Here is a 13,808-nt window from a genome sequence, read left to right as displayed (position 1 = left end):
ACGTCAGCTGATTGAGAAACTCCCACGTGGCAGCTGTATATAAACACAACACGTTTGTAGCACGTGGCCCGGCCGAGGTGATTTAAACTGGAATGTCACAACGTCAGAAGAGGTCGCTGTCTGCAGATGTAGACCATGACCACTTAGTAAACGTGAAAGCAATAATACTTGACATCGAAGGAACTACGACCCCGATAACCTTCGTGAAGGTACAGTTCAGACACTATATGGTTTCCACCATATAATGCCATATAGATCATTTGAGGTTAAGGACAATGTCCACCATTATAAGACCATTAACAGCGAGCTACATACATGGAGCTCCATGCTACTGGGCGGGGCTTGTTTATAGTGGGCGGGGCCTGTTTATAGACAACCCGTGTGCTACAGCTGTGTGAATGTGAATTACATTAATCATGTTCAATAAACTCAAGCACAACTCAGGCAAATGATAAAATAGGGTCTATGATATAACATAGCATAATAGAAATATAATATAATATCTATTTATAGGTAATAGATTTGGCACAGATCTAGAAGCAGTACCTACACACGAATTGGTGACGTCATAAAATACATGACCTTCAATCGGGGTCGTTTCCTCGGTATATACGAATTGGTATATACAAATTACAATAAAGATACTTAAGACATTACACATAAGGTAAAACAAATCACGTGACAATATAATGATAATAACGGTAATAAATCCTAGCTTAACAGTTGAACAGAACGCTCATATAGTCAGTCGGGTGACGCCGAGGGTCACGAACTGTGTTGCAAAATGGCCGTGTGGTTGAAACTGGGTCATGGCGTGACGGGTGAGGAAGACATCATTAAACACTCAAAATCACAATAAAACGGGGAAGTGGTTGCATATTACGGCGTAGCTAACATGGAAAATAAAAAAACGCCCAATACAAACGACATGGGTTCGAATCACACTAGATACACACTCACCAGAACCGAAGCAATCAGAAACCAGCAATCGTTTTGGCTTTTCCGTTCAACTCATCGGAACACTGGAGTAGTTAGAAAAATGAACACCACTTAACGACCAACGTCGTGGCGTGGTACACAAGCGTGCCATCAAAATAAAACAAAATTAGCTTGAAAAGACAGTGGGTTCGAGTCCCGCTCAGAGCTACCGTAAAAACGTAAATCAAATAAACTGAAATCTCTCAAACCGTAAACAAGTAAACAAAGAACGTCGCAAAAAAATAATAAACCTCACAAAACTCCACCATACAAAACTGAATGAATAAATAATAAAATAACTAACGTCTTAAACTGGACGACGCGCAATTTGTTCAACAGTTTCCAGATTGTGACAAGAGATAAACAAGACCCAAGTCAAGGTAAGTTTTGTTAAAGTGTCGATGGCGTTCCCTATATTACGAAAACAATTCAGGCAACAGACGAATATCTTCTGTGGTGTTGTGGAATTTATACCGTGTCTGCTGAATTGTTGATTGAGGGATCGAAGCCAGCAGTTAACATTTTGTTAGAAAGTTTCACAATTAAATCAAATATCCAATGATACCAGTATATTTATTTCATTATTTTAACAACTTGCAATGGTGGAAGTTGGTCAAACACGAGTTCTTACACCTAAATAAGTATCAAATATTTGTCGACACATTTATTCTCTCAACCTTGTAGAGGTGGAAATTAATTAAACAACAGGTATTTACTCACAAATATAATGGTCAATATTTGTCCATACATTCATTCTGTCAATTTAAGAACTTGTAATTGTTGGAATTAATCAAATGAGAGTTGTCTACACCAAAATAAGTTTCAAATACTTGTCCATACATTTATTCTCTCAATTTAACAACTTGTAATGGTGTAAAATAATTAAACGAGAGTTGTCTACACCAAAATAAGTCTAAAATATTTGTTCGCACATTTATTCTCTCAATTTAACAATTTGTAATGGTGTAAAATAATTAAACGAGAGCTGTCTACACCAAAATAAGTCTAAAATATTTGTCCGCACATTTATTCTCTTAATTTAACAACTTGTAATGGTGTAAAATAATTAAACGAGAGCTGTCTACACCAAAATAAGTCTAAAATATTTGTCCATACATTTATTCTCTCAATTTAACAACTTGTAATGGTGTAAAATAATTAAACGATAGCTGTCTACACCAAAATAAGTCTAAAATATTTGTCCGCACATTTATTCTCTCAATTTAACAACTTGTAATGGTGTAAAATAATTAAACGAGAGCTGTCTACACCAAAATAAGTCTAAAATATTTGTCCGCACATTTATTCTTTCAATTTAACAACTTGTAATTGTGGGAATTAATCAAACGAGAGCTGTCTACACCAAAATAAGTCTAAAATATTTGTCCGCACACTTATTCTCTCAATTTAACAACTTGTAATTGTGGGAATTAATCAAACGAGAGCTGTCTACACCAAAATAAGTCTAAAATATTTGTCCATACATTTATTCTCTCAATTTAACAACTTGTAATGGTGTAAAATAATTAAACGAGAGCTGTCTACACCAAAATAAGTCTAAAATATTTGTCCGCACACTTATTCTCTCAATTTAACAACTTGTAATTGTGGGAATTAATCAAACGAGAGCTGTCTACACCAAAATAAGTCTAAAATATTTGTCCGCACACTTATTCTCTCAATTTAACAACTTGTAATGGTGTAAAATAATTAAACGAGAGCTGTCTACACCAAAATAAGTCTAAAATATTTGTCCATACATTTATTCTCTCAATTTAACAACTTGGAATTGTGTACAATAATTAAACGAGAGCTGTCTACACCAAAATAAGTCTAAAATATTTGTCCGCACATTTATTCTTTCAATTTAACCACTTGTTAATAGTGGAAATTACTTAAATGCGACTTGTTTAATCAGTTGACATCAATGCAACTTACTGTAAATGGGGTAATTATTCACTGGGTTTTAATTTAGCTTATTTCGCTGACTGGAAAATGCACTAAATTAAAACACAGTGAATATGTACAATTTAGCATAGAACACATTATCTAAATGACGAAACCGTGAATTTAAAACCCACTTAATATGCCTGAAATGGTAAATCAGTGAAAATTAAACCCAATGAAAATTAGTCATTTTACAGTACCCGCAGACAGTGCACAACAGAGTATCATTATTGAGCAATTATAAACAGGAACGTGTCTTGGCATTAGGGTTAGGGTCGGGTCAGGTATGGGCAACGGAATTATTAACAGGAACGTGTCTTGACATTAGGGTTAGGGTCGGGTCAGGTATGGGCAACGCAAATGGCAAACACCCAATTGGCAAGATGTACACTAACGGGTTATGGCATGCATATAGTTTACACAAGTAAAAACACAAAATTGGCAATTTTTTGGACAATTGTAACTCAATAATAGAAATATGTTGTATTTCTATATATATATATACACACTATATAGTCTTATCAAATGCAAACATATCCAGTTAATCCATTGTGGTCTCGTGGGTCAGTTCTTTACATAGTGATCAGGAGGATCTGGGTTCAATTCCCTTGCCCGCCCATCTTTTTCTCGCAAACACCATTTGGCAATAAAGCTAAATATGACAACAAATTATTTAATTTGCATGACCACCCACATAGCTCAGTTGATTTGTACTATGTCAGCAATGTGAGCGATCGCTGGTTCGAATCCAGTATGTTTAGTTAGATTTTTGAATGCTAGTGAAGACAGTGCTCCTATGAATAGGACTTAAATCCTAACTCCTGTGTGAAGACACTCGTGGTGCAGTGGACAAGACAGTGCGCTGGGAACTCAAAGATCGCAAGTTCGAATCACGGATTGGACACTCCTACAAAAGACATGAAAGACGTTAAAAACATAAACAGCAGATTCAAAAACTCAAGTCAGGAAAACAGAACACAAGAATACTACCCCACATGGAAGCCAGTCGAAGTCGTCGAAGAACGAACACAGTTGACAGCTGTAGGTCACGTGTAACAACAGACACGAGGAGCATGGCTGCTCTCCAAATGGGTCCCTTCTTTTGTATTGACCCCCTAAGGATTGCTAATCCCCCTTTCTAACTCTTCCCCCAAAAATAATATATCGCCCCTTTTAAAATGTATTGAGCCACAAATTAATGAATATTCATGAGCACAGAAACTGCAACGTCATGAATAAATTAGCATAATTTTAAAAAATTTGCATAAAGTGTAGGTACTCCTTCTGGAGCTCTGCCATAGATTTAAATACTAAATGAATGTATAATTTTATTGACAAATTTGATGAGTCGATTTACAAAAACACTGATAGTTTATTATGACTAAATCATGTTGTATCTATTTTCTCATATGAATTGGTCAGATTACACATATCTGCAAGTTAAAATAATAGGCATTCATGATTTTTGAATTTTTGATGTATTCTTGTGGTTTATACCATACTTTTTTTTAGGGTCTATGTTCATGTGACATCTACACATGACATACCCTGTACATGTACAAACATATCACATCATCAATGTTATTATTAGGTGCACAGTTTAGAACTAGATTTATTTATGTTTTTCTAAATTGTATTATCCACACCAATGGCACTGGAAACTTGTTTTTATTATTTATCAGTGTAATATACAGTGTGGCAACTGAGGAGTCAAAAGTAGCAATTCAAACTACAGCTTCAGTCAGTGACTTACCGATATAATTGCCTTTAAATCCTGAAATCCAGAATATACTAGTATATATACGTTTGTGTTGGGGGAGGGGGGGAAGAGGCTGTAACTGCCCTAGCAATATTATTGAGGTGAGTGGTGCCAGTACTTCAGACCCATATCCCTTTACATACAGTCAAAATGTATCGAATGATACCCATTTATGTTATTGTCAGTGTTGTGTCAATGGACAAAAAAAAAGTAATATTTAAATGATCCAGTATACAATTAATGCATTTGATCAATTACATGCGTTTCTAATGGAGAAATGCTTCTACATGTAATAGAGCAATTATGGTATACATTTATTTGGAATAGTACACGTAATGTTAGTATCATCAGTACAGTCTGATGCAGAACGTTGAAATGTAAAACATATTTATTTTTTAGGTAATGGACAAAATGTCGTGGTTGATCAAATTGGCCATTGTGAAATTATATACCAATGGTGTTCATCCACTAAGGCATTGTGATTGGTCAAAAAGTTTATTTGGGTGATAGATTATGGGGAGGTGTTGCTTCTAAACCTGCATTCACAGTTACTCCTTCAAGGCCTCTCTCAAGTCCAAAAATGTACACTTGTAGAGAACTGATCATGTTCAAACTTTACACATACATTACAAAATATGTCACACATGCATATGCATTCAATTCATGGTCTAATTCCATATGGCTGAACACAATTTCAGTATTAAAACCTTTTTCAGTCATTCTGAAACTGAGTCTCAATCGCACATAGACGGATTTAATATAAACATATATGTGATGTTGATCATCATCATTCAAAAATGCCGACTATCTTATCTTTTTTTTCATTCACCTCTGATTTGCACAATTTCTCTTTTAACAATACTATTGTTTTGCATTGTCTTTTAGGATGTCTTGTTCCCGTATATACGTGAACATTTAGAGAAGTATATTAAGACCAATTGGAATGAGAAAGATGTCAAAGAAGATGTTGATGCTCTAAGAAAACAGGTACTTGTGGTAGTAGCATTGCCAGCATTAGTATCTTTTACTCTATTACAGTATTATGCATAAATTTACCTCAACCCTTTTATAAAGATCAAGTGTTTAAGGTAGCAAGAAAGGTTTGTTGACGTTTTTGAATAAAGCATTATCTTTCTATTGTCTCATTCAGAACCGTAATTAAGCGTATATGATTCAGAAGCCTAAGTATAGAGGGACAAGTTAGCACAATTTGGACAGGCATTGTATACATAATTACCATGTGATAACAAAAATGTCAAACTTTGTGAAAATGACTAAATCCGCGATTGCGAGAGCACATTTCTGGGTGAAATTCACGCATTACATTGTCATCATTTCATTAGCTTGTGAATGATCAGTGCAAGTTTAAATATCCTTGCCTAAATGCACTTAATTTGACGGCGGTCCCAATGAAAAACTGTTTGGGATAATAAAACACTCTAGATTTACTATATATTATAAATATACACTAAGAATGGCCAACTAATATCATAGAACTTATTAAGTGTGTTAAATCACGAATAATTTTGAGTGTGAGCGTGAAAATCAAAGAAAACAGCTGGAATTTTGAGTCCTGCACTACTGGAGTGGAGCGTGAGAGAGGCGTGGACTCCACTGTTGCGCTAACGCACCAACAAAGGATAATCCACTAACAAACATTACTGTCCCACTATATACGCTGACTGTTTACAAAACAAGTTATCCTTCAAGTGTCTCTGATAAGAGATCAAATAAAACCTAGAACATCATGTTTGTATTTGTTGTATTATTTTGACAGGCCAAGGCAGACCATGATATTGATGGTGCTGTCCCAATACCTGATTCTTTCGATCCAAGTTGTCAAAAAGAAGTGATATCTGTGCAGGATGCAGTGATCAAAAATGTACTTTGGCTGATGGATGCTGATAGAAAAATCACAGCTTTAAAACAGTTACAGGGTCATATGTGGAGATCAGGGTATGAAAATGGAGTACTAAAGGGACAGTAAGTTGAATGATTACCACATTTTGCCACTGAGGGGGCTATATACTTGTTTCCAAATACAATTCAGGTCTCACACCACTAAATAGTTTTCCCATTGTTAATGTTAACTTTTAGATGGTTAACTACTATGTTTTTTAAACGCTATGTTTTAAATATGTATTGTCATGTCTTCAGATATCCAAGCCTTTATGACGTTCTGTTCACTTGCGGGTCACATCAGTGAGGTACCGGGTAGGGTAATTTAAAGGTTGTGTTGCAGTGTATATACCAGAATATAGTTGCACTGGTGTTTTTTATCTTCACTTCATTGTTTGCTGTTTGAAGACATAAACAATATCTCAGCGTTTTGTTATAACTTTTTCAATATATTGTATTCATAGTAAAACTCCCAAACATTTAACAATGTGTAGATGTCTGAGTACAAATAAAAGCACAATATAATTTCGGAGCCCTGAGCACTAACAAACTCTTTTCAAACTTAGGAGTGTTAGTTTTTGAATAAAATTTTTAATATTTATACAAATATGTTTTCGAAATATTGACATTAATAGCACATTTTTGATTTCTTTTTAGAGTGTATGATGATGTAGTGCCAGCAATCAAACACTGGATTTTAAGCGGCCGCAAAGTTTATATTTATTCCTCTGGAAGTGTAGAAGCCCAAAAATTACTTTTTGGTTATTCTGAAAAGGGAGATTTACTGGAGGTATGGTGTATAGTTCACAAAATATTGCCTTAAAAATTACTTTATAAATGTTATCTGTATGATTTCTTTTCAAACTGTTCCTAGTTCAGAGCTGTTGATGAATTACTTATCTTGTGTAAATTGTTATATACTGTGGAATACTTTATTTTCGCTGGAATTAATTTTCAGTGAAAAGGCTTTTTGAGCATTTTGTATGGAATTTATTTTTACTGACTTTTGATTAGTTTAATGTGAAATATAGGAAAAAAAGTATATTCGCTGTATTTTATTTTCACGGAATCATCCCTTCAGTGATAATAGCGAAAAAAAAATCCAAGCGAAAATAAAGTATTCTACAGTAGTTTTTGTCATTCATACTTTGTAGTTATTCTCTGGATTCTTTGACACTGTCATTGGAGCCAAAATAGAAGAAGACAGTTATCGCCGCATTGCAAAAGAAATTGATTACAAGGAGAACGAAATACTGTTCCTTACTGATGTAGCCAGAGGTAAGGACATTTTTTAATCTTTGGAGGAATACTTAGTAACCATGTTTGAGAACATGTAAAAAGAGTGATTTTTCACATTACGCATTCAGGGTTTCTTTTTTTTCCCAATTCGGAAACGTGGCTTATGGTTTAGGCTGTGTGCACGTCCGGAAACACCTGGAATAATTCATTTCAAACCTCACACATACTTGATACCTTGTCTGATACATATGCACATACCATGATTTCACGATTCAGTCAATGGTGGCCGACTGGTGGCCATTTTAGTGATGAAAATGCACCAAATTCAGGTATATTATCATGTCTGTAACCAGATCTCTGGCATGTGTTGTCTGCTTTTTCTTCAAACTTGGTGGAGGGAAGCGAAGCCCTCATTATATGTCTAAAAATAAAGGGTGGGCTTATAACTGGGAGAATATGGTAAGTAGTTGATGCATGTCACTTTGATTTGTAAATTCTATTCAAATTTTGTTTTTGACAAATTCTACTTTACACACATTTCATACAGGCTTTGAGCAATTTACTTCAAACCATATACATAGACTGTACATCATGACATGATTTTGTCATCTGATAGAAGATAGTCGACTGCTCACCATTTTAGTTGTAAACAAGAGCTAATACTAGATACTGTAAAAGACTTTATTTTAGCTGGAATTTTTGCTGAAAAGACTTTTTGGGTGTTTTGTATGGAATTTATTTTCACCCAGTTTTGGTGTGTTGAATGTAAAATATAAGAAAAAAGGTTTCTTTGCTGGATTTTATTTTCACTGAATCACTCCTTCAGCGAAAATTAATCCCAGGTGAAAATAAGGTATTTTACAGTATTTTCATTTTCCTGCATTGTATTGACTCAAGTCATGTCTGTCTTAACATAGTAACTTGTTTTTTTTCTACAATTAGGTCTAGACACTCCAATATGTCAAAATTGCTTACTGTTCTCATTTTGCAGAGGCACGTCCATGCAGAAAAGCTGGTTTGAAGACGATAATTGTTGTAAGACCAGGAAATGCTGAACTGACAGAAGATGAGATAAACGAATTTCCGACCATTCATTCGTTTCGGGACCTTGTATCTAGTGAAGATGAAGTTAAAAAGTTAAAAGCTGAATAGTGTTATAGTGTATTTGTATATTCACTGTCGGTTCATGTGGAATTGTTATCACCGATTTTAACATGATCCTCAGATCTTAACCTCAAGCAAAATGGCTTTTATCTCAGAAATGTTCTTTTTTTTGTTTTTATAAAATATGGAATTTCATTTTTGATTTGGATTTGTCATTCCAGTATGCAGAGAAGTGTGTGTGATTCCAGTATGCAGAGAAGTGTGTGTGTCATTCCAGTATGCAGAGAAGTGTGTGTGTGTGTGTGTGTGACATTCCAGTATGCAGAGAAGTGTGTGTGTGTCATTCCAGTATGCAGAGAAGTGTGTATGTGTCATTCCAGTATGCAGAGAAGTGTGTATGTGTCATTCCAGTATGCAGAGAAGTGTGTGTGTGTGTGTGTCATTCCAGTATGCAGAGAAGTGTGTGTATGTGTCATTCCAGTATGCAGAAGTGTGTATGTGTCATTCCAGTATGCAGAGAAGTGTGTGTGTGTGTGTCATTCCAGTATGCAGAGAAGTGTGTGTGTGTGTCATTCCAGTATGCAGAGAAGTGTGTATGTGTCATTCCAGTATGCAGAGAAGTGTGTGTGTGTCATTCCAGTATGCAGAGAAGTGTGTGTGTGTCATTCCAGTATGCAGAGAAGTGTGTGTGTGTGTGTGTGTCATTCCAGTATGCAGAAGTGTGTATGTGTCATTCCAGTATGCAGGGAAGTGTGTATGTGTCATTCCAGTATGCAGAGAAGTGTGTGTGTGTGTGTCATTCCAGTATGCAGAGAAGTGTGTGTGTGTGTGTAATTCCAGTATGCAGAGAAGTGTGTGTGTGTCATTCCAGTATGCAGAGAAGTGTGTTTGTGTGTGTCATTCCAGTATGCAGAGAAGTGTGTATGTGTCATTCCAGTATGCAGAGAAGTGTGTATGTGTCATTCCAGTATGCAGAGAAGTGTGTATGTGTGTCATTCCAGTATGCAGAGAAGTGTGTGTGTGTGTCATTCCAGTATGCAGGGAAGGGTGTATGTGTCATTCCAGTATGCAGGGAAGTGTGTATGTGTCATTCCAGTATGCAGCGAAGTGTGTGTGTGTGTGTCATTCCAGTATGCAGAGAAAGTGTGTGTGTCATTCCAGTATGCAGAGTGTGTGTGTGTGTGTCATTCCATTATGCAGAGAAGTGCATTTATCATCAATAAAGCACTGGTTGAATGTCTATCTGCAATAGTGCTACATATAGTGATATATTTACATCTTAGCACCATGTATCAGTGTGCAGAGTCCTTGTATTAGCCAATAGGAGCTGTGCATAGAGTGCACTATAAAAGACAACAACCAATCAGACAGAGTTAAAAGACATGCTATATGCTAGGGAGGATTCATATGCAAATTGTAAACCATTCCTACCCATGCAATTACCTATACATTTCCATGATCTAATTATGGCAGACACTATCTACATGCACTTGTACCCACAATTGTAGAATTCATCCAAAATACACATTTATTGTTATGCAATCTAATAAGCCATTTTCTCTTCCATTCATCTGTATAAAGAACACCCACACAGGATATTGTATTTCAACAGAATAGCATTTTAATACTATATAATGGAAACTCTTGCGTTTCCCTTTTAATATACTGATTTGAATTCGGTAGCAAATTAACAAAGAATCTCATTATGAAAATTACATCAGAGTTTGATTGATGTGTGGGCAAAAGTAAATCACAATGCATGCTTTTCCTGAACACTCCCTTGGCTTAGAGAATAAATAAAAATCTTTACACATCAACTAAAAGTAAGAAATTTTTCCCAGAAATCAGGTATAATAATGGCATTATCTGCTACAAAAAAATGTGTTAGAAATTCTCCAGGACTTGCATAGGCCACCTTGCTGTTTTAAATTTAAGTTTTCTTTGGAAAATCACTCAATGTGAAGCCTGTATGACACAATATAAAATGCCATGAAATACCCAATGTTGTTTGGCCCCTACCGTAATCCCAGGCCTGCACAAAACATCCTTTGATTATTGATCAATGATACAAGTCAAAATAATAATGTGACTGAACATCACTGGGCTATCTCAACAGGAAAGTCAAGTCTAACAACATAGTACTCCCAGATAAAAGAGCTCGGCAAATGTAAGAACATGCAATTTACAGTTTTTTTAAATCACTTTTCATTCTCTAGATATTCAACTTTTCATCAATTTATGTAGTCCGCCATCTTGATTCTTGACGATATAGAATCTGTTGTCAGAAATTGCGAAAATGATTTCATCTACATGTACTGGTACCAAACATGCTTATAAAACATTTGTCATGGAAACGGAACTGAAAATGTTTATTTTTATGTTTTTCTACCAAATGCTCAAATTTCCTGATATTGTGTACAACTTACCGATGTGAGTAGGTTATATATGTGATATATTACCTGTTGATCACGAAAAGGGGACAAAAAAAGTGTCATTCTATATTTCATGAGTAAAAAAACGTTTATTTTTTTTAACGTTTTTGGCAATATCTTCACTTTATGTGTATTTATAACATTCTAATTTCCATTACTATAATTATAAAATGGTACGGTATATGCACAACGAAAATTTGAACTAATTCGCATCAGTATTTCTTATGTTATAGATGAAATCATTTTCTCAATTTCTGACAACAGATTCTATAATGTCATACTTTACCCATAATCCTTTGCTTGAGAATCAAGATGGCTGACTGCATAATACTGATGAAAAGTTGAATATCTAGAGAATGAAAAGTGATATTAAAAAAACTGTAAATTGCATTCTTTTTCTTGAGGAGTTATTTATAATGTTGTTTGGCTTGATGTTTCCTTTAAAATGTCTTAAGAACTGGGGGGAAAGTAAACAAATTATTCTTTAATTCCAGTGTACTGTAAACAGGGTTGATGTGCCTAACATTTGGTTCAACAATAAATATGACAATATTTCTCTCTATTATGATTGGAAGTTTTCAAAAAGCTCTAAGCTCAGTCATAACAAAAATTAGTAGGTCAGATGTTTTCAGTATATTTCAGAAATTGCTAGTTACTCAGCAAAACGTATTTAAATTTGTCAATAAATCCAAATTATTTTAAATGGCAACATGTGTTTTAAATGTGTCATTTTTAAGACCAAAAGCTGAAGGAATAGGTACATCAACCCATTTAAAACAAACTTCCTCAATCTAGAGTAGTAGTCAAGTATCAATGAGTAACAGACCAACATAAACTCCCAGCTGAAAACACTGTAAATACCCCATTGAGTGTACATTTGATTCTAAATGTAAACAACTGTCTTGTCTTTCTCATTTTCATGACACTGTATTGCTTCACTCCACGACACTCTCTTGATACTTTTTAATAAATTTATTTTTAGTGCTATGGCCTAAAAAAAACAACAGATTTTCCCTATAGTAATCTTAATCAAATTTTACTTTGAAAATGGGTACTCTCCCAACTGGAAATTCAAGTACTGTTCATCTGTAATCTTGTTACCCAGCAATTTCACCACCTCCCCCTCATTGAAGCCAGAACAATTGCACCAATTAATTGCCCTAAGTGTTGTGCAATAAAAAATAAAAAGGGCCTGTTCAGTACTTATCTACTGGTATGTATTGCTCTGAATGTCAATGCTATACACATGTGAATCACACAATGCATATTATTTAAATCAAACGGTTATCAAAGAATATAGTAAAAACTAAAATACGTTCCCAACCAATCCCACAAAAATCAATCCCTAACATTATACTGTACAAGAGCCAAAAGACATTGCACAAATGCTGCTTTTAATGAGACAGCAACAAAAAAAGCACCTTTCAGACTTCCTCATTCGTTATTCAATCATTACATTTAACTCGCAGTACTTGCAAATATATTTCAAAAAAAACTAAAAAATAACATCAATAAATTGTATGTGATTACTACACAAGTTTTCAAACCCCCCAACCCATTTTCAGTAAATGGTTTGCAGCAGCCAAAGTTTTTATTCATATATTCCATACACAGGCAGAGGATGCAACTACTAGTTGAGGTGGAACCCTTTCTCGCTTGTCGCAGCTAGAAGCTTCTCTTTCATAATCTCTTCAGTGGTATACTCAGGCAGTTTTAGATAATGCACGCAAGTATTGACTGAGGGATAAGTGTTGTCATTGGCGTCCACTTTTCTGACAATGGTGAGACGTGGATGCAAGTTCATTAGACCACCTGGTGGCAGAGACGAACAGCCAGTTGTAAACTGTAGGAAACACTTTCTTTCATCTGAATCCAAGGAACACATGACATTGACAAATCTCTGGAATCCAGGGCTGCAATTAACAGAGACAGTGTAAGTTACATTTGTCAGTAACATCAAATCCAATAATACTATAATAACACACCAAGATATAATTATATTTGAAGCTCTGAACCACGGATTAAAATTAAAACACCATTGTCGCCTACTTTTGAAAATCAAAATTACTATTGAAAGTATTTTTCGAGGCCACATTGGAAATATAACATTGAATTAGTACTCTCTAAAAGAAAATAGTTCATCTCCTTGAAAAACCATTGTGATAAGATTTGTAAAACTTAATAGATAGTTTTATTACATAGGAACTATGGTGACACACTTACAAATAACCCAATATTTTGCAGCTTAACAAAACTACTCAACTTTGGTAGTTAGTAGGCCATCTCATGACTTAAGGTAGAGATGCAGTTTATTTTGCAAATTTAACTTTTTTTTATTTTTTATGGCATTGTATGAACATCTGTATTCTGTGAAAATTTGAAATTAAAATCATTAGTGGAACTCTGTTAAATCCAATGGTGATGTAAATCAGCATATATTTTTACTTCAC

At 34.8% G+C, this 13,808-nt stretch overlaps 2 protein-coding genes across 5 annotated transcripts in view; one reads left to right on the top strand and one right to left on the bottom strand.

The window, feature by feature from the left end:
* Positions 1-8: 8 nt before the first annotated feature.
* On the top strand, positions 9-9,128 carry LOC100369438 (enolase-phosphatase E1-like). Its single transcript, XM_002741328.4, has 6 exons — positions 9-209; positions 5,570-5,671; positions 6,462-6,667; positions 7,241-7,373; positions 7,738-7,861; positions 8,814-9,128. Exons 1-6 carry the CDS (start codon positions 93-95, stop codon positions 8,972-8,974), a joined length of 843 nt encoding a protein of 280 aa, XP_002741374.2. The 5' UTR covers positions 9-92; the 3' UTR covers positions 8,975-9,128.
* Positions 9,129-10,524: 1,396 nt separating this feature from the next.
* Positions 10,525-13,808, bottom strand: part of LOC100329023 (inhibin receptor E3 ligase-like protein) — a 38,248-nt gene continuing 34,964 nt past the window's right edge. For all 4 annotated transcript variants that reach the window (XM_085493268.1, XM_006824771.3, XM_085493277.1 and 1 more), the window contains one exon: positions 10,525-13,271. In XM_085493268.1, the coding sequence (XP_085349394.1) occupies positions 12,989-13,271 (283 nt within the window). In that variant the 3' untranslated portion in view covers positions 10,525-12,988. The remainder of the gene's footprint in view (positions 13,272-13,808) is intronic.

This window comes from Saccoglossus kowalevskii, chromosome 2 (assembly GCF_978046115.1).
Source record: "Saccoglossus kowalevskii chromosome 2, keSacKowa6.1, whole genome shotgun sequence".
NCBI classification, from domain to species: Eukaryota; Metazoa; Hemichordata; class Enteropneusta; family Harrimaniidae; genus Saccoglossus; species Saccoglossus kowalevskii.
The sequence above is the reverse complement of the archived record's forward strand: the minus strand, read 5'-3'. Positions and strand labels throughout refer to the sequence as shown.